The sequence below is a fragment of the Gigantopelta aegis genome, chromosome 8 (genome assembly GCF_016097555.1).
Source record: "Gigantopelta aegis isolate Gae_Host chromosome 8, Gae_host_genome, whole genome shotgun sequence".
Classification (NCBI taxonomy): Eukaryota; Metazoa; Mollusca; class Gastropoda; order Neomphalida; family Peltospiridae; genus Gigantopelta; species Gigantopelta aegis.
The window spans coordinates 16,459,410-16,480,665 of record NC_054706.1 but is presented as its reverse complement, the minus strand read 5'-3'; the positions used below and the strand labels follow the sequence as shown (position 1 = coordinate 16,480,665).

At 34.6% G+C, this 21,256-nt stretch overlaps 1 protein-coding gene across 1 annotated transcript in view; it reads left to right on the top strand.

Moving 5' to 3' along the window:
• The window catches only part of LOC121379341, a 39,395-nt gene extending 27,939 nt beyond the window's left edge, over positions 1-11,456 (top strand). Inside the window, exons 11-16 of the mRNA XM_041507912.1 lie at positions 368-683; positions 1,164-1,306; positions 1,827-1,882; positions 6,449-7,396; positions 8,322-8,825; positions 10,623-11,456. Coding sequence (XP_041363846.1) covers positions 368-683; positions 1,164-1,306; positions 1,827-1,882; positions 6,449-7,396; positions 8,322-8,825; positions 10,623-10,626 — 1,971 coding nt within the window. The 3' untranslated portion in view covers positions 10,627-11,456. The remainder of the gene's footprint in view (positions 1-367; positions 684-1,163; positions 1,307-1,826; positions 1,883-6,448; positions 7,397-8,321; positions 8,826-10,622) is intronic.
• The last annotated feature ends 9,800 nt before the right edge of the window (positions 11,457-21,256 follow it).

Here is a 21,256-nt window from a genome sequence, read left to right as displayed (position 1 = left end):
ATGCCATTTGACCAGCAATTAAAGTTTCTTTTGTTTAATGACACCATTTGAGTAAATGTTGATTTATTTAATCATTGGATGTCAAACATTTAGTCATTTTGACATGTAGGAAACATGCTACATTTTTTCATTAGCAGCAAATGATCATTTATATGCACATTCCCAAAGACAGGACAGCATATACCACAGCCTTTGATAACCAGTCATGGGACATTGGTTAAGACATGGAAAAAATGCAATCCGATATCCTACAAGCTCGGGCAGATAACTGAGCTAAATCCCACCAAGTAATGCACAGTTTCAGCAGTATTTGGTATGTGTTTGACCAATGTAGGTAACAAATCAGGGAAACGTTTTTGTCTTGTAGCCTCTTATAAATCCCAACCTTGACCTAGGAGATAACTTTATTCCACAACATGAAGGACTTCTGGCTGACAGGCCCCCACCAACACAGATGGAGGATAGACCCTTGTGGCAGGAGGAACATAAGATTTCTCCATTTGATCGGAAAGAGGATGACCGTCGCGGGTTTGAGCCGAAGGGGGATGACCGACGTGGATTTGGTGACCAATTCTCCAATCAAGAACCAGTGTTTAACAGGATGCTCAAAGACGATCGGCAGGAATTACTACTGGGGGCAAAACAATCCGAGACACATTATGAGAGACCCGATTTTCATGGTGGTTGGTTTTCCTCTTCTTTTTTATATATATATCAGCATAGAATTTAGAATGTAAAATTTAATATCGTGTTGGTTGATTTATTTATATCAAACACATTTTTACAGGTGTTTGGGAATGAAGATTTAGGTTAAAATAACACTTTTAAATAAGCTTGATTATCACAATTAATGTGATTAACAAACTAAAGTTTAAAGTGCCACATTTTAGTCATTATTATAAATGTTTTATGATAATATAGTTGCACTATGTCCATGAGGTATCATATAAAAAAGAGAAACAGGGGTTGCTCAGAATACAGCTATTGCCGCAACACATTAACTTGATAAAATGTCTTTATAAAGCTTGATTAAATAAGACATGAGGATAGCACTAATTTGCATTTTTGGCACCCAGAGATGAAACACCGTCACAACTAGATAAAACTCAATAATCTTTTTTTATTTAATAATAATGTCTGTAGCACAATGAAACATTTTGCAGATATATCATTTGAAGACAAAAACCCTCGCAGCAGACATCCGGTGGAGCCGAGGAAATCTCTGCTGGGTCCGGGCAGTCGGGTTTCTGAACAACAACCACAGCCTCATTTTGGAATTCTACCTGAGCATGTGCAGAGAGCTGGGGTATGTACTTAAATGTAGAATAGGTGGAGTATTTAATTTGTAAGTGTAACTTGTAAAATGTCCAAAAAAATACTTGTAAATGTTGATTGAAAACATGTTTTATTGCATATAATGTATATATATACAACAGGATTTGACACAAGTTATCCGACTAATAAATGTTACTTTTTAATGACTCGTAATTTGTGTTCAATCTCGTCTTGTTTGATGAATAAGTAACAATTTTTAATCTCTTAGTTTTAAAATGGATGGTGATTTTTGTACATTGTAAGATGTCCTGTCTGTATTGTTATCTCAATGACCCATTTTGTTTTATTGTTCCAACAAGAATCTAATGAATGACATGTGTCATAGTGATGTTGATGTTCGAATGATAGATATTTACGTGAAAGTAAAAGCAGGAATAACACTTATTACTTGTTATTGGGAATACAAAATATACTGTAACTTACATTTAAGCCTAGTTTGTTTTAACATAAAGTTAACCTCTAAAATTGTTATTTTAATATTTTCTTTTCAGGATCCTTACTTAATGCCACATGAAGAAGAGAAACAGAATTGTGAAGAACTCGACTGGTAGGATCATGATTCAAGAAATACACTGAACCTTACTGCATTTTTTAGCACATGCTACCTAGTAGAAACAAGCTCTATTTGGATGTATTTTTAAGAACATACTGCAGTGTTTCCCCCAGGATTGTTGTTCAGAGGGTTGGCAAAATAGTTTGACGTAAACTGAGCCCCATAAGGCAGTGAAAATGGTAGGGGGGGTTCAGGAGGCATGCTCCCAAGTAAAAACTTTTTTAAATTCAGAAATTCACTTATAGAAGGATATATTTTTAGATATATACACAAAGAAAAAAGTTCAGCACCCCCAGATATGATTACTTATATAATATTGGCATGCATTGCAACTGAAATTGCAATGACGATCCATAGAAAGGATGAGATCGTGCAAGCATGACAATGGTGTCACATCTCATCGTCGCGTGCACGTGCAACCCATGACTTTTCCAAAGTGCAGTATGGGTGTGTGTCCAAATTGGGTATTTAACGTGGCCGTCTTGCACTGTTCCATCATTATCAGTGAAGATGAATCGAAGGAGAATATCAGTGGATCAAAGATCACAAATAATTGGCATGTGTAACGCAGGAATGACGTTCACAACCATCGGCCGTCAGCTGGGGTACCACTACACAGTAATTAGCAGACTCGTCAGGAAACATGCCGTAACCAACTCTGTGAAGGATTTGCCACGGTCAGATAGACCTCGTGTGACATCAAACCGTGAAGACGTAGCACTGGGGCGGCTGGTACGGCATCTACCGTTTGCAACAAGCACAGCACTGAAACGTGAGTGGCTGCCCAATCGCCAGCTCTCTACAAGAACGGTGAGGAACCGCCTCAAACTGTTGGGATTGGCGTCCAGACGAGTCATCAAGCGTCCCTTACTGTCAGAATGACATAAACGCTTACGTTTGGCATGGTGTCTAGCACGGCGAGCATGGAATCTGAGAACATGGAGAAGGATTCATTGGTCCGACGAAAGCCGGTTCCTGCTCCACGTCACGGATGGGTGAATGAGGGTTTGGAGGCGGAAAAATATGGTTTATGCACCCAAGAACATTCATCCAACTGTCCCTTACGGAGGAGGCTCGGTAATGATTTGGGGGTGCATCTCCCATGACTGCAACGGTGACCTGGTCACCGTTCAGGGCAATTTGACAGGTGACCAGTACATCCGTCAGGTCCTGGAACCAGTTGTCGTGCCACATTTCGACAACCACCCACTCGCTACAAGGCCTCAGTACATGGATGACAACGCCAGGCCTCATCGTTCCCGGGCTGTGACGGCGCATCTCCAGATCAACGCTGTGACGACTTTGCCTTGGCCCGCCATGAGCCCCTATCTGAATCCCCTGGAGCACATTTGGGACATTCTTGGCCGTTGAATACAGAAAGTGGACCCCCCTGTACAGAATCTGAGAGAATTGGAAGCTGCTTTGTATCGGGAGTGGCTGTTGCTGCCTTGTCAGAAGATCCGACACTTGACTGGGAGGGTGAAGAGCAGGCTTGAGGCGGTCATCCGAGCACATGGAGGGTACACAAAGTACTGAACGTTTGGACGGTCCGTGTCGTCTAGGTAACCGAAAGTAACTTTTTACCCAGAATTGACAATCTGCAAATGTCGTATGGACTCTGGATCTACTTATAATGGGTATGTTTTGGGGTGAAAACACGACTGGTGAGGTTGCGACCATATTGTGATTAAAAAGTCACCACAGCTGACAATTGTTTGTGTTTTCCTATTGTCAGAATGTTCTTGCCTTTCACATACATTGCCATGACTTCATTACGTCAGTAATTGCATGCCAAAAAAAATTTCATTCATCAGTCAGAAATTTCGTGGGGATGCTTAACTTTTTTCTTTGTGTATATTTTAATAATGTTTATTAAATATTTGCATAATGTCAAAACAATAATTTTAAATGGAAGTATAAAATTATTAAACTAATCACAAATAGATCATATATATTACTGAATTATTGATTGTAATTTAATTTCTTGAACTAAAATCCAGGTTTTTTAGAATTAAAAAAAAAATCCACTAACGATGGGATTGGTGATTTTTAAAATTCACTAGCCATGACCGAATCCCGTGAACCCTATTTGTGTATGTATATGTACATACTGACCAGTTGATTAAAAATTTACTGGTCATGATTAAAAATTCACTTGCTAAATTTTAATCACTGATAAAACCAATAAACTATCGGATACAATCTCCAGAGTTCGACAAATCCGCTATCCCGATGCCCGTGGCTAGTGGTTTTTAAGTTCGGGCTAGTGAGAAACGCAAAACCACTAGCCTCTCCTTATCGCTCGATAGTGGGTTTTTTCTTTTTCTCTCGGCTGAAATTTCGTTTAATAAATTTGATTGTGACGTTTGTCATTGAATAATATCAACAACGCAATCAGTATATAATAATAATTCACTTGAACTACGTCTGCAAACTGCAGTAACATGCTATCTCTACATCGTCACAGTTACAGCATGCATTGTTTACTTTTCCCTTTCAAGTTTCTGGCACAGGAAATAAGTCTAATGACATGCGTGTTTTGATTGGTTGGACACGTCACGTGGTAGTTAATCTTGCACATGTTTTAGGCTAAGAACTTGGAAATCACCAATCGCGATGACAGGTTAATCTCAATCAAGTAAACCCCAGTCATGCTTTAAATTTCAGTGTTTGTTTTATTTACCTATTGTTTTCTAATTTAACACTGCTTACATATGGTTATCGGCAACTAGAAAAACAAGTTACTTTAATGGTAACTGCACATGCAACGACTCGGCTTGACCTATTACGTGTAACGGTTTGGATAATGTGTCGCAGCTGCCGATAGGCTACAAGATAATACCTTTTTTGTTCATCAATTAACAACGGATTAGATGTCGCCGTTATATTCTTTTGATACTGATCTGACACAGGATGATGCCCTGTATTTGAGCAATTGGCATCAGCGTTCCTGGCGACCTAAATAGTAGGCCCTAAATGTATAACCCACTACCAAATACACTGAACCATCTATTAAAGTGTGTCACACTGTCGTACCCTCATTTAAATTTAATTATTTTGATAGTGGGTTTAGATACCAATCATGAGCTCAATTATTTTCCCCAGGGGTGGGGTGGGGGGGGGGAGGGCAAAAGTGAAAACGGGACAATGACGATGGCTCACACTTTACAAAAGACCAAACGTACAACACGACAAAACTGAAAGTTACAACATAATTTAAGTGTTTGTTTTATTTTACTGTTATAGTCGTAAATGTGTAATCTTACAAAAATTAGATAAAAATCCAGTTATAATTGATCAAGAATTTGGGCTAGTGCTTTATCTTGGTGGGCTATTGGTTTTCACAAACCCACTAGCCCTGTGGCTAGTGACTTTTCAAAATATTTGTCATACTCTGCAATCTCAGTTACATTAGTATTTGAAATTGTACAATGAAAAATTATTTACTTTCTTTTGTTACTTTACACAACAGATGGGTGGGTTAGTCAGTGGATACTTTTACCAATTTGTCGGAAAAAAATATGCTAAAAACATTTAATTGGCTAGAACTAGAAGAGTAAAACAAAGGTAATGAATGAATGAAGCATTACACAAATGACTGAAATTAAACATTAAACAATAAATTGACATTTAATATTTATTTACACACTTCCCTTCCCACCCGAAAAAAAAAAATTCTGTTAGCAAAAATTGTATCACAGTTTAAAAAGGCTTACACTCCCACCCACGACTTGGTAATAAAATGAGAAATAAAATGGGAACCAATTTTTTTTTTATGTAGAAACATTTTTAAATTTGTGTTAATTCATCATATAATGCACTTGAAAATAATTTCTTGTCAATTTAATTCTGTAATGTTTAAATATAATTTAATTTAAAAAAAAAAAAAAAACATTTTAGAAGTTCGCAAAAAAATATGGTTATGTGCAACCAGATTGGTCACCGTTTACATGATTACGCCTGCACTGTGTTTAGAGTAACAACTGTTTGGGTGCCAGTCACCCCAGTAGTTACAGGAAAATGCACCAACATGACATTGCTCTAACAATGTACATATTTGGGGAATACAAGTATATTTATGATTACTAGCATTTGCATTTGTTTTTAATTATAATGACGAATTGATCACAGAGGTGAGTCCCTTTTTTGTAATTGCTATGATTTTTATAGTCCCAGTAAAGAAATTCGCGGGTTCTGTGTGGGTTCCTACCGGCCCCTAGGGGAAACAGTGATGCTGGGTAGAATAAAACCTAATCAGGTTGTACACGAGGTACATTTTTAGGCATATCTTCCTTATCAATTGATATCACACAGTCATTAAATTGTGTGTCTTCATTAAACTTTGGATGGGCTTATAATGAACCTCACTAGTATTCTTGTTTGAAACAATGGGTAAAAATAGGCCAGACCATGTTGGGTAGGGAAATGTCTAATCAGGATATATATATATATGGTAATTGTATTTTTAGAAACACACTTGGTTAAAAACATGTTTTGTTTTGTTTTAACAGACCATGCTGGTTAGGATTGCTTGATATACATGAGCTATTGTACTTTCAGGAACATGATGGGCAGAAATAAGCCTGACCATGGTGTGTTCATCCAAGAAAGAATGAGAGAGACAGACAGACCAAGTCAGGATCGACCAAACATGAATCTGCTGGACAATGAAGAGAGTGTCATGATGCGCGGCTTGCCAAACAGAGATGTACTAGCTGCAAACAGACTCGATAGAAAGATCATTGAACAGGGCAGATTAGAAAGAGAAATGATGGCTCAAGATATGCCAGGTCGTGACATGCCAGGTCGAGATATGCCAGGTCGTGACATGCCAGGTCGTGACATGCCAGGTCGTGACATTCCAGGTCGAGATATGCCAGGTCGAGATATGCCAGGTCGTGACATGCCAGGTCAAGATAGGCCAGGTCAAGATAGGCCAGGCAGACATAGGCCAGGTCGAGACATGCCAGGCAGAGACAGGCCAGATCGAGACATGCCAGGCAGAGACAGGCCAGATCGAGACATGCCAGGCAGAGATATGCAAGGTCAAGACATGCCAGGTCGTGATATGCCAGGCAGAAATATGACAGGTCGAGATATGCCAGGCAGAGATATGGCAGGTCGAGATATGACAGGTCATGACATGCCAGTCAGAGATTTACCACGTCGTGACATGCCAGTAAGAGATATGCCAGATCTTGACATGCCAGTCAGAGATATGCCAGGTCGTGACATGCCAGTCAGAGATATGCCACGTCGTGACATGCCAATCAGAGATATGACAGGCCGAGATATCCCAGGATGTGACATGCCAGGTAGAGATATGACAAGTCGTGATATGCCAGGCAGAGATATGACAAGTCGTGATATGCCAGGCAGAGATATGACAAGTCGTGATATGCCAGGCAGAGATATGACAAGTCGTGATATGCCAGGCAGAGATATGACAAATCGTGATATGCCAGGCAGAGATTTTAATGACATTCAGCAGAGTGATGCTAGACAACAGTAAGTTACTAGTTTCCATTGTACTCGAAATACGTTGAAATGTTATTGCATGCCTTATTTAATATAAAATTAATCCTACTCTTTTTTTTTTCTGCCTTTTCTGATTTTCTTCTTTAAATGTATATAACAGATAGCTTTTCTGATTTAGCAGTATGAGACATCACTACAGTACAAACATTTTCATTCATGAAAAATGAGTGTCGATCCATGTTCTGGATTTTGCTTATTTTTAATCTGTTCAGTATACAAAGTAGGTATAATGCCAACTAGACATGGGCGGTTAGCGAATATATAGACATACGGTCAATTAACAATCTAATGAATGTGCACTGGTGGTGTCGTTAAACCAAACAAACTTTGAATTAAGAATCTATCATATAAACCTAGGGACAGATCATTATGTTAGTGGTGTTATAAGAGTAAAGCACTTTTGGTGGGTTCAGTGTAATTACCTTTGAGAAACCAGCCATGGGCATTCCTGTCGGTGCACCATAAGTGATATATCAAAGGCCATGGTATGTGCTATCCTATCTGTGGGATGGTGCATATAAAAGATCCCTTGCTACTAATGGAAAAATGTAGAGGGTTTCCTCTCTAAGACTATATGTCAAAATTACCAAATGTTTGACATCCAATAGCTGATGATTAATAAATCAACGTGTTATAGTGGTGTTGTTAAACTAAACAAACTTTAACCATCCATGGGTTGCTGTTGATTTTATTGTTACATCATGTACTGTATAATTACTACTTTATTATATTTTTTGTAGATTACGGTTAGCATTACAAATTAATGTAAAATTTAAATGCACTTGTGATTTTCTTCTAAAATGCATGAATTTATCAAGCTCTGTCGTACAATGGTAAAAAAATTCAAACAAGTCTTTTTTTTGTAAACTTGAAATTCCTTTCAATTTTATTCCAGAATGCGTGAATTTAATGAGATGTCTTATAGTGGGGTTGAAGAGAGCCAGGGTTTGTTTGGCAACGTCAGAGAATATGATCACGGCAGCAGACCTCTCAAACGACCAAGTCGGTTTGAACCAGAAGAAACAACACCACCAAAGAGGACAATGACAAACACTCGCGGCGGTGGCGGCGATAGTTCAAACGGGTTCTCTGGCGGACAGGGCGGCAAGGGCAGACAACCGCGAGGGATGAAACCTCCACCAAAACCACTGCATCAGATTACGGTGCATCCGTCTGCCGAGATGACTGCTTACGGTCTGCAGCATCAGAGAGATCAGCAGCAGCAGCAGCAGCAGCAGCAGCAGTTTAACAGGGGGCCAGGTAAAGGATTGAAGAGTGCCTTGAAGAGGCCGAAACAGCAGGAAGAAGAGCAGCAGGATCAACAGCATCTTCTACAGAAACTGATGCAGCAGCAGATGATGCAGGCCACGGGAAGATTTCTACAGAAGGGAAACAAAAGGTAGTGTAGTCAGCTGAGGACATTTAAAACATTTAAGACATTGGGAATAAAAAAGTATTTGGTTTTTAGCAAAGGACATTTAAAAACAAGAATTGTCAAAACATTGGGAATAAAAAAAGTAGAGCTTTTTTTAGCAAAAGACATTTGAAAAACTATATACTTGTCAATACTTTGGGAATAAATAAAGTAGTGGTCTTTTTAGGAAAGGACATTTGAAAAAATATATACTTGTCAATATTTTGGGAATAAAAAAATGTTTTTTTTTTTTTTTAGCAAAGGACATTTGAAAAAGAAAATACTTGTCAGGACTTTGGGAATAAAGAAATGTAGTGGGGTTTTTTCAGCAAAGGATATTTTAAAAAAAATACTTGTCAAGACATTGGGAATAAAAAAAAGTAGTACTTTTTAGCAAAGGACAGTTAAAAAAAATACTTGTCAGAACTTTAGGAGTAAAAAAAAAAAAGGTTTTTTTTTAGCAAAGGATATTTAATAAATAATATTTGTCAAGACATTGGAATGAAAAAGTAGTTTTATTTTGAAACTTTGTTTGTGTAAGTCACTCGATAGCAGAATGATGTAGATGCCAGTCTTCGCTAGGAAAAGTAAGTGATCACTCTCAGTCCCCTAGAGCTACACTTGCTTTAAAAGTTTTAGAAAAGCTGCAGATTGATTACCTGGCAACAAAACTTTGTAATACATTTGATTTGAAACTCCATGTGATTGCTCGCGTGGCACCATTTCAGAAGAGTGATCTCCAGCGCACCTTGACTTTATTCATGGCAAAGACTGCATGCTGTATATGTCAAAACACTACTAGACACTGTTGTTTTGTCTGCTGTAGACAGAGAAAGGTTGTGATACTCTAGATATCCCTAAGGATAAGAGTGTGGATGATGCAGTTAGCAGTCATGTTGCAGGTTGGCCATTAAGTCTGGTTGGGTCAGGTCATAGGATTTAACATGCACATTCAGAACAAGCTGTTGTAGCGCATCCCTGTCATGGGTGCAGGGGTCGGCTCTTGCCAGTTCCTCCGTACAGGACAGGAGGCCATTGGGTCTTCTCCAAAACTCTTGTTCCATTTGGCCAGAATGTTTATGGGAAGAGGCAGTGGGTGATGTTAGTATGGCCTCTTTAGGTTCAGAGATCAACATCGTTAGCCTAACACCAATTTCCTCTGAGTTAGGTAGGTTGGAACAGACAGAAAGATCTTCCCCACCCCTACCTCCAAGAAAAAGAGAGGAAAAAAAGTTATGATTAAAACCTACAATAGGTTAGAGGCACTTGTAAGTTACCAGTCTAGATGTCAAATGAAAGATAGATGATTTTATTGAACAATTAAAATAGTATAGAATGTATTCATAATATCCTTTTATTAACCTTGGCAATAAGTGGGAAAACATTTTTGTCTGATTAAGATAAAGTTATAATTGTCACATGACAATATGGGGAATTACTCTTATATATTATGCATTGAGTAATAACCACGTCTAACAACAATTGGCTAAGTTACTTACAAATTTTCATTAGTAACAAATACATGCAAGATATCGATTGTTGATAACCACAGCATTATTACAACTTCATGTGCCATGATGTGGTATTATTAAACACATTTTTTGCAAAACATTGTATGAATTCAAAGTAGAAAACTGCAAGTGAATATATTCTTTTATACATTTTTTTTTTTTTTTTTTTTTTTAAATCCTTGGTTATGGTAATAATGATGTTTGGAAATACTTTAGAATAGGATTTCTAAATTTATTATTATTATTTATTTATTTTAATTATTTATTTCAGTTAAATTGTTTCTTGGATTAATCAGAAGAAATGTTCCTGCTTCAAGAAAACCAGATATATTGTTGTTGTTGAAAACAACTGTGTACACATTCTGCTGGTTTGTAATTGACAATGAGTAGATTTAAAAAAACTAAATTAGTTTAAACAACTTATTTGTGTTGAGTTAAGCAAGCCATTGTTGAAAATCATTGTGTTCCAGTCCTGTTTGTCATCTGCAAAAGTAGGTTCTAAGAAATGAATAATAGTCACTGTGTATGGTGCATATGCTAGCTTTGTTTTGTTGCTCCAATTTTCTTGATACATTTCACCATGTATAAACTAGATCACTTGTCATAAAATCTTGGAATTAACAAAATTTCGTCACAGAATTGATTTGAAGTATTAAATCAGAATTTGACTTTTGACAATCTTTTTTTTTTAAATTACTTTTTTTCTTCTTTCTTTTGACAACAATTTTAAAAAGGCCAGGTACAAGAAAAATATTTTTTCTATCAGGTGCCTAAGAAATTTACTTCTATTTTTGTCATTTTTACTATACATTTTCATGAAGATAACTTTTTCATGAAGGTAATATTTTATCGGTGGACACATTGTATTGTGTCAATACCGAATACCATACTGAGGTAAATCACCCCAAAAATACTGATACTGATACCGAATCTGAAATTTCAATATTGCCCACCTTTAATTACAGTATTCTACTTTACAAAAAACACACACAAAAAAAGTGTATTAAAATTCATGCGAGTGAATAATTGTGACGGACAATGGAGTACTAATGATTTCAGAGGGTTTTTGACAAATGTTTTTTAATAAATAAAGGGAAATAACTTGTCTTAGATATTCACCACTTAAAGGAGACCAGACACCAAAAGACATGTAGTGTGTAATGGATTAAGTTAGCGTCAAAGACTGCATTACTCCTGGCTCGCTGCGAGGCACCTGTCAGCTGCGCGTGGGCGGGATTATGCATAGATCTGAACGAAAGCGCGGCAGTACGTCATCGGTGAGAGTTACCAAGCAATACCGGTACACGTGTTGATTCTTTGGTTGTGCCTTTTAGTCGTCTTTTGTTTTTTTGTCTCCAGGTTTATCGGAAATTTAATTTACAAGATAATTAGTGTTATTATATACTGTCGACGTAATTATATGATGATTAACTGCGCAGTGTTTAACTGCAACAGTAACAGCAATGCATCCCAAGAAACGGCCAACATCATGGTTTCGATTTCCAAAAAAAAACACGAAAGTCGTTTTAAAACATGGACGCATTATTGTCGTCGAATGGGCTTTACACCAATTAAATACAGCAGGTTATGGTACATTTACAATGTGAAAATTAAAACAAGTATGTACTTAAGATATACATTAAATAAAGGTATTGCAATTTGTTCACATACGAATATTTAAACTTCACATTTATTTACCTATAATTACCAAATTAATTTTCACCGACGGCCCATAACGACTCCATACTAACGTCTCTTGATCTAGTTGGTTTGTTAACCTCATAATAAAACACCTTCAAAACGTGAATTACGTTAGTTAACAATGTTTATCGTCAGTTCAGTATATTGTCATTAAAATTAAAATGCTAACACTTTGGCAGGAACAACATATGTACTCTGGCCAGAAGGAATGATGGTTAAATAATTTTAAAGCTAGTGTCGATTATTAAAGCATAAAAATTGCTTTCTGTATGTCATATTAAAAATACTCTACACCAAATAATTATTTTAATACCTACCCTGGGTTTCTGCCAGAGGGTGCGGAGGGTAAACTTATATGTATGTACTAAAAAATCTCAGAAATTAATGTATATGTTTGATTTTTTCGATAGATTATAGTAACATAATTGCTGTTTAAAATTTATAAAAGTGCATAAAATAAAATGTTCAATTCAAAAAACATTTTAAACCTATAACCACCCAATATACTCCTTTGATTATATTTAGTTTTTACAGGCCTGTAGGAACAACTTGGGGGGGGGGTGGGGGGGTGGGCACTGACAGACTGGGTATAAACTACATCAGATTTTGGTTACAATTGCAAAAATTAATGTGATAAAGAAAAGCTCACAAGTGGGGGGCACCCCCCCACCCCCCAGTTCCTACGGGCCTGTTTTATTACGTACCCTCAAATTATTTTCTGGCAGAAAACCTGGTACCTTTGGTAGAGGTTGAAACAATTGGTCGTCTAATTTTCGACTGTTACCATAAAATAATATATTACAGGTAAAACAAAATAATATATGATGCTTATTCCATGTGGTAACTATTGTTAATTTTGCTTTAAATTGCTAGATGCCAAAAGTGATTAATTATATTTTCATCAGGACTTCCTTCTTCCTCCATGAATGATTAAAGAAAATAACACTGGATATATTGTAATTATTTTTATTTTATTCCAATATCTAACAAATGTGTTTTATGTCAGTATGTGGAGCAAACTACCTGAAACAGTTGGTTTGAAATCATGATTACAAAATCCTAAAGATAAAAGGAAGTGTGGGGGGGGGGGGGGGGGGGGGGGGTGGGGGGGGGGGGGGGGGGGGGGGGGGGGGGGGGGGGGGGGGGGGGAATACAGTCTCTAGTGAGGGATACAAACTAGATTTTTTATCTTAATATCATCTTTATTTATGCAAAGTAGTGAAAATTTAAAACATACATTTTCTTCCTAGAGAGTGTGATGGAGAACAAGCCCCTAGGCCCGCCCCTTCCCAGTTCCTACGGGTCTGTTGTATTTTATATTAATAAATGCAAAAACTACATAATAATATTGTCAATAAGACATATTAGTTGTAAAGTGATTGTCAATATGTGGCAACAGTATATTTTCCAACATTTCTGTGTTTCTGTACCCGGCTGTGGACAGTTTCGGCAGACTGGTAACACATTTTCTTAATAATTAAAAATACACGGTTTAACCAAACACATTAAAACTTGGAGGGTAACTAGTTAAGAGAACAAAGTTTTTTGTTAAATTATTATATCTTGCTTTGGTGAGGAGGGGATGCTTTTTGCAAATTTGCGAAATCGGCCTCTGGAATATCCACTGTCATATTTACATCTATGCTGAACAAGATTTATGATGAAATATTACATTTTGTGTGCTTTTCTTCTAATTAGGTCCATTTGCTTCAGTTTACATTAAAAATGTCATAAAAAATTATGTCTTAAAAAATGCTTGTATGCTAGTCTATGAACATGTGCCTTCCTCGTCTTCGTCGGCAGTTGATTCATCCAAATTTTCGTCTAAGACAACATTTCCAGGATTAGGGACAAAGTCTGTGATAAGTGGTTCAAACTGATATGGTTTGATGCCATTAGCACAAGCTGGACACAATTCTTCGTCACTCAAATCGCTAAGTTCGTCCATGCTGCTTGGTAGTTTCTTCAGTTTTCCTCTCATCGATGACGTCACGGGTCTAGCTCATCAATTGTTGACAGTTTCCGGCAAACATCGGAGATCGGCGAAAAAACCCCCCAACCAAGACTGGCACGCTTAACTTAGTCAATAAGGGGAGCGCGGTAGTTGCATGTTGTGGTTTATGACGGCAAACAATTCATTACGCCATATATATGATTTGGTGTCCGGTCTCCTTTAATTATAATCAACTACAAATGCTGTGTATTTGTATCAGAATATGTAGATTTTTGTTAGTAGTTAAACATGTATGAAAACATTTTACTTTTTACTGTGGAGTGAGCAGTAAATAAAACCAGATGTAATCATGCAGTTGCGTATTGTGGTTTGTATATACAGTAGTTGTGTGTTTTTATTCATAAACAGTGTAACATTTTATCCAGCACTTCCACAATTATGACTAATTTGCATTCACGGTTTTGTTGACAGCTGATATGTAGGATTATATTATATAAATTACGAAATGTCAACCAATAAAAAAAAAAATACCCCCCACCAAAAAAAACCCCCAAAACAAAACAAAAAAAACACCTACCCAAATGTGTGTACTTACAGCAAAGCTTGTTTTTGTTCTTATTTACTCCTGCTGCTGATGATGTAAAAGTACGTTGCACAGCGTAATTCTTAATTTGATTTGTTAGTCTCAGTGTTGTAAAAGCAGATGATAGTGCTGCATTATTCGCAGTATTTGATTTGCCCCATGTAAGAAAATCTTCATTGACATTTTTGTCTCACCTCGACCATCAAAAGGCGAGATACAGGTATTACTGTTCTGACAACAGCGGTCATTTGTTTCGCTCCTTTTCTCATAAACTGTAAATCATAGATCATTAAAACATGGTTGATAGTTGCATATGCAAATGTCCATCTTTCTGCATTAAAAAACCCCAAAACAAATCTAAATGTGTATATATATATATATATATATATATATATATTAAAAAAAAAAAAAATAGTCCTATCCAACTGGAAGTTATAGGTTTTGACTTTCATGGTGATTTACCCATTTTTGACAGAATTATGGCCTTTGAACTTAGATGATACAAAAATTAGTTTTCTGGACTTTTGTTCTGTAAAGCTTCAAGATACTGAGCAGAAATTTTGTATATAGCTTTATTATGTACCGTTACGTATTACATTTGTTATATCCCTTGAACTTAGGAAATATGACAATTTGTTGGGTCCAGCAGAGGACATGTATTACTTTAGCAGTACTCTCAGAATGCTTGGTTTATTATTATTATTATTATATATATGTTTTTTAATTTCTAAGAACTAAATTAATTCTGAATATTACATCAGAAATTATTCCTTTATTCACCGAATCAGTTTGTGTTAAACTTTGAACACTTTTCCTATATTATAACTAGTGATGCGGCAGTTTTAAGAAATAATTGACATTGCTACAATTGATATAAAGTGTGACTCGTCAAAGCAGTCATGCCTTTAGGGTTTTGAATAACGGACCTGCAGTTGCTTCGGAAACATTCTATGATTCATCCTTTGAGTTCTGCATTTTCTGATATTTGTCTCAATAAAACCAAATGCAGCTGATGCAACACCCATTGTAGTCTCGGTTGTAGTGTCTGATGCAACACCCACTGTAGTCTCGGTTGTAGTGTCTCTTTAATTAAAAGTGCTGTTTGTGAACTATGATGTTCACATTTGATGGTAATTATTGCGTATTCCAGTGTTCGGGTCTCATCATTTGATTATACATTCAAAATACATTATCGGTAATCTCATCAACTTGTGTCTTGTTGTTTTTACGATTTTAAATAACTGATTGACATACTTTCTTTTGATAGTCAGTTATATCATACACTATTTTTTTTTACTATTAAACCATCAATATCATTATAGAAAATTTGTATTCCTGAATATTATAGAATATCAGTAAGAATAGATTTGTTATCCCAAGTTATTGCTGACAAATATTCACTTTGTAAATGATGTCGGTTTTAATAAAAGTGCAATGTATTTTACATATTTTTAGTTTTCTGTTCAATAATTTTACATTAGTTTCCAGTTCAGTCCTCGATGTACATGTAGTAGTGTTTATAAATACTAGCATGATACAACACTTTTTGTGTTCCTAGATATCAAGTTGTGGTTCAGCACCTTCAGCTTCATATCTGTTCTGTTGGGGGTTTTATTATTGGGGATTATTCTTTTTTTTTTCTTTTTTTTTTGTGTAAAATCAATGCCAGAGTTGAATGATGACCTTTAAATTATTTAGTGTAGAATTTTCAGCTGTAAAATAATTTGCTTTTTAAATGGGCATCATAATCCTATATTCAGAAACCTGTAGGGCTGGATATAGCCCAGTGATAGATTGCAAATCATGTTGGTGGTGTGGTCAGTCTAGGATCAAATCATGTTGGTGGGCCCATTGGGCCATTTCTCGTTCCAGTCAGTACACCACAACTGGTATGTGGGATAGTGCATATAAAAAAATTTATACCAATAGAAAAATGTTAACTTTTTCAGACTACATATCAAAATTACAAAATGTTCGACATCAATAGCAAATGATTAATAATAAATCAATGTGCTCTAGTGGTGTTGTTCTACCATTGTTTTTTCTAACTACCCGCATACACATGGTGTAGCATACAATGCAAAATTTCAGGGGAAACCTGCCATACGTTTTTAGGGGTGGTTCCATTTCTTTCCGTCTCTTTTACCCCCCCCCCAAACACTTAAGGATGTTTATTACTGGTTATAATGTGCCTCAGGGTGCAAGAATCCTTAATAACAAACAACTTAAAACGAGTGAATGAATAAAACTTTATTCAACATCTCCAACAACTCAGTTTTAACTTGATATTGGTGATCAACAATATGGTTAGTGACAGAACATGAGAAATCGAAATGCATACACTAAAAAAACCCATTCTAAATACACTCCATTCCTTGTGATATCCAAACAAATTAACTGGTGGTGTGTACATGTATGTAACATTTCAATACAAGTATTCATAATAATGCAAATCAGTCATGGCGAGTTTGTAATTAGAATATGACGATTACAAACAACCAATTCTGTGAAATAAACAGTATATCGGCCTGTAATTCTGAATCTCAATGTGTGTGGAAATTTACTGTTGCAGCTAAAAATCATATTAGCATTTCTTCTTGTGTTCAGCATACTTTGCAAATTCTGTTCTTTCTCCATCAAAAATTTTTTTTTTTAAATACAACCCCTCTGCTAAAAAAAAACCCCCATTAAACCCCATTAAATCTTTAAGTCTGGCTATATTTAATAGTAAATCTAAAAAATCATCTTACATTTACAAATTCTATAAATCTCAACTTAATTTAACAGAAAATTAATTATTTAATCATTTCAGTGTTTATTAGAATTGTACAGCTGCCAATTAAATGAATACAAAATTATAAATACTTGTAGTGGAATGTTACTGTCTGAATTTGTTCAATAGATACATGTACAACTCATTCCAAACGATTTCAAACATTCACTGTCACTAAGCTTAAAACTGGTAACATGGACTTTGGCAACATATTTTCAAAGCACCCTCAATACCTGTTTAACACAATATGTATTACAACATATTAAAATGTAAAAAGTAAAAATTTGAAAAGATAAGTGAGCACTTGCACAGTATGTACAGATGTAATTTACAGATGGGGAATTTTAAACTTCAAACAGAAATAACAGCTATAGAGTTATTGTTCTGATTTGTAAATGCAATTTGTTTTAGTATTTGCAGTATTAACTTTAAAAAAAGAAAGAATACAATTAAAAATATGCAAAAATTAGTAATACTTAGGTCTATTTTATCACTGCTTTGGTTAGAATACTAAAATAATTACAATATTTTGTACCAAATATATCTTAATTTTCCTGTTTATGTACAAATTATAATTGGAATACTAAAATAAAATATATTATGACATTTTGTACCAAACTTAATTATTATTTTAATTATTGTTCATGAAAGATGATAGGCCAGAAAGAAGCATCAGTGTGATAATAAAGTAATACAACAGTACAAAAAGCCCACCGAAGTGATTACATCCAAATGCCCAATGAACAATCACTGAAGAAAAGCAAAATGCATACAAAAAATATAAAACATCAAATATGAATAATTTTGTTTAAAATTAATTAGCACAATATCAATGAGTGATAACACATTTAAAACAAAACATTGTAATATATAAACATTGTAAATCCTTTATTGGCAAATGACTTCCAATTTACATGGAAAAAAACCAAAACAAACTTGGGACGCACTAATTGCACTTACTTTTATTTAGTTTTTTTGACAAAAACAAATACAATATTCTGTATTATATTAGAAAACAACAAACTGAAGTATTACACCATTATTATACTAGGTTTAAAGAGCTAAAAAAAAAATTTTTTTAATTTTGTGAAAATAAAATAACCAAGTATCCTATACATTTCTTTGTATTAAGTATTAGCCCAACATTAAATTTCATGTTCAAAGAAACATTTACCAACAAAATGAGTTTTTCTCCATAGTACAAATGCATAAACATTTCTGCAAACTTTGGTTCAATAATACTTCATTCTATTACGTTTTATTTACAAGAAAACAAAATTACTACAACTGGGTTTTTTCAAAACAAACTCCAGAAAAGAACACACAAAATGACTGAAATTACAAAAAAAAAACCCCAGCAAAATGTGTTGCATATGATGGTCAGTGATAAAAAAAATTTAAATCTCGGAATTACTGGATGAAAATTCTATGACCAAAGAATTTCACCAACTTTAATACTGTTTAGAGATGAGATAATAATAAAAAAAAATGTTAGGGTCACTCTTACAAAAAGACAAATAATATCCAAGGTTCTATTCAATTTTACAATCACACCTCCATAACAAAGAGATTTGAAACTTTCTTATTGTTACCAGTAAGTAAAAACAATTGATAACCTGCCAAATCAAAATGAACATAACGCCCACACAGTAACTTCGGTTGCTAGCTTGCTGGCTAATAATCCAATATTCTTTAAGATCAAGGATAAAGAGAAATTGGTATTAGTGTTACAGCATGTGCAAATGTTATTTCAATGCCATGAAATCCTTGATATGGGATAATCCAGCAATGCTATTTTTAACAAAAACACCCTATGCATGATATCACAATCATTAAATAAAAGATTTATGAGTGTACATACTAATACTGTCCACAGCCTTAAAACCCCTAAACCAAGCCATTAATACTATAGGATTGGTCAAAGATTTCATTGTGAGTAAAATATTCTTTTCTCTTTTTTTTTTTTTACATATATGAATATTCCGTTAATTACATACACACATGCTGTGAGAAAATCAAACTTGTTTTGATTAATAATGTATGGCATACTTTTTCAAACAAGAATAATCAATAATCTGTTTTGAAATAATTTTTGTTTACTCATATGAAATTTATTTTTGATACTCAGAGAGTTGTCTTCCCTTTCATTTAGAATCTGGGATAGTGATCTCCTGACTACATAAGTGTTGCTGACTTCTTTTTTTTTGGTTGATTAAACATTATAAGGACGTTGTTTGCATCTCTTTGTTACAGAGGTGACTGGTTCATATACTTTAAAAAAATTACAAACAAAACACCTGGTACATTGGCTATGGAAAATATTAATTTTTTTACAAAATAATAAAAATTATTTAAAAAAAACAAGAAAAGAAAAAAAAGTAAATTTATATTCCAAAGATCAATATGATTTAAGAAAAATAAAAATAATCTGGAAAATTTTGCAGGGTTTTGGTAAATAGTGGGCTATTGTGATATTTTTTTTTCATCAGAGAATGGACCGGGGAGGGGGGAGAGAAGAGAGAGAGAAGAGTTTAGATGGACGAGAGAACCCCCCCCACCCCCCAAAAAAACACCCAAACATAACATTTTTCTTGTGGCACAAAAATTTGGAATTCCAGAAAATACCAAAGGTTTTTCATTCCTAATATATATATACACGGTTGAGCACTCTATAAAATATATACTCGAAAAACGACTATATATATATATATATATATATATATATATATATATATATATATAAATCTAGGTTCACTTACAAACATTAAAACAAAAATCACACAATCACCATTTTATCATACAAAGTTATACAAACATACAATTACCACTAATAATGCATGAAATACATATTTATTGTGAACTTATAAACAGAAGCAAGACCCACAAAAACAGAATGGACTAAGACTAATGGTATGTATTCTTAGTTTACGGACTGAGGTGTTTGAAGTAAGTTTCTATAATTTATATAAACATTCTACCATTTAATATCAAATCTATGATACACATGTGGTATCTTTCACTTAGTTTGTTTTTAACAATTATATTAAAGTTTTGGTGTATTCAGAAGTGTATGAATACAAATACATCATGTATATATAAAGGAAGGAATGTTTCTGCACGATACGATTGTACTAGTGGCAAAATAACATGTTTGATCTCATAAACATAATTACATACACAAAAACATTAATTACCGACAGCTGGTTCAAAATATTTTTCATAAACACTGCCAAAAAAAAAAGCAGCTGTGGAATACAATAATATGTCAGTATTGTAATTATTCATCTGATAAAATTTATTTCAATTTAAAAATTATGATTATAGTCTTTTACACAAAAAAAAAATTAATTATAAAAAAACAAACGCCACCAGTATATTCAGAACACGAAAAATAGGGATATATTTACAAAGTAATAACTTTTACAAACTTGATAACAGTAAAAAAATTGTTATAAAAATATAAAGTTAACAAACATTTTTTGAATATTTTTTTTTCAAAATATTTCTTCACAATATTTTTTACACTTGCATAATGTATGCATTAGCTAATATTGTTATGGATGAATAAAAACAATTATCTTGTTTAGCCCATGCAGATAATTCGTTTTATTAAAACTAGTCGAGATATTTTCAAATAATGCCAAAAAGGAACATAATTTGTTGGTTTATCTCAAAAACTTGCTGTAAATGTTGTCATACAAGATAAAATACATCAAAAGTTGAAAACCGTTCAAGAACCAGTCAAATTATGGCACAGAATTTATAACCCGTCAAAACAATAAAAGCATGAAATACTTGGGTGTTTTTTCTCTTCAACTAGTATAGAATTTTCTAACTTCAGCTCACATATGAACTAACACATATTTGCTGGATATTGTCATAATGTAGATTTCA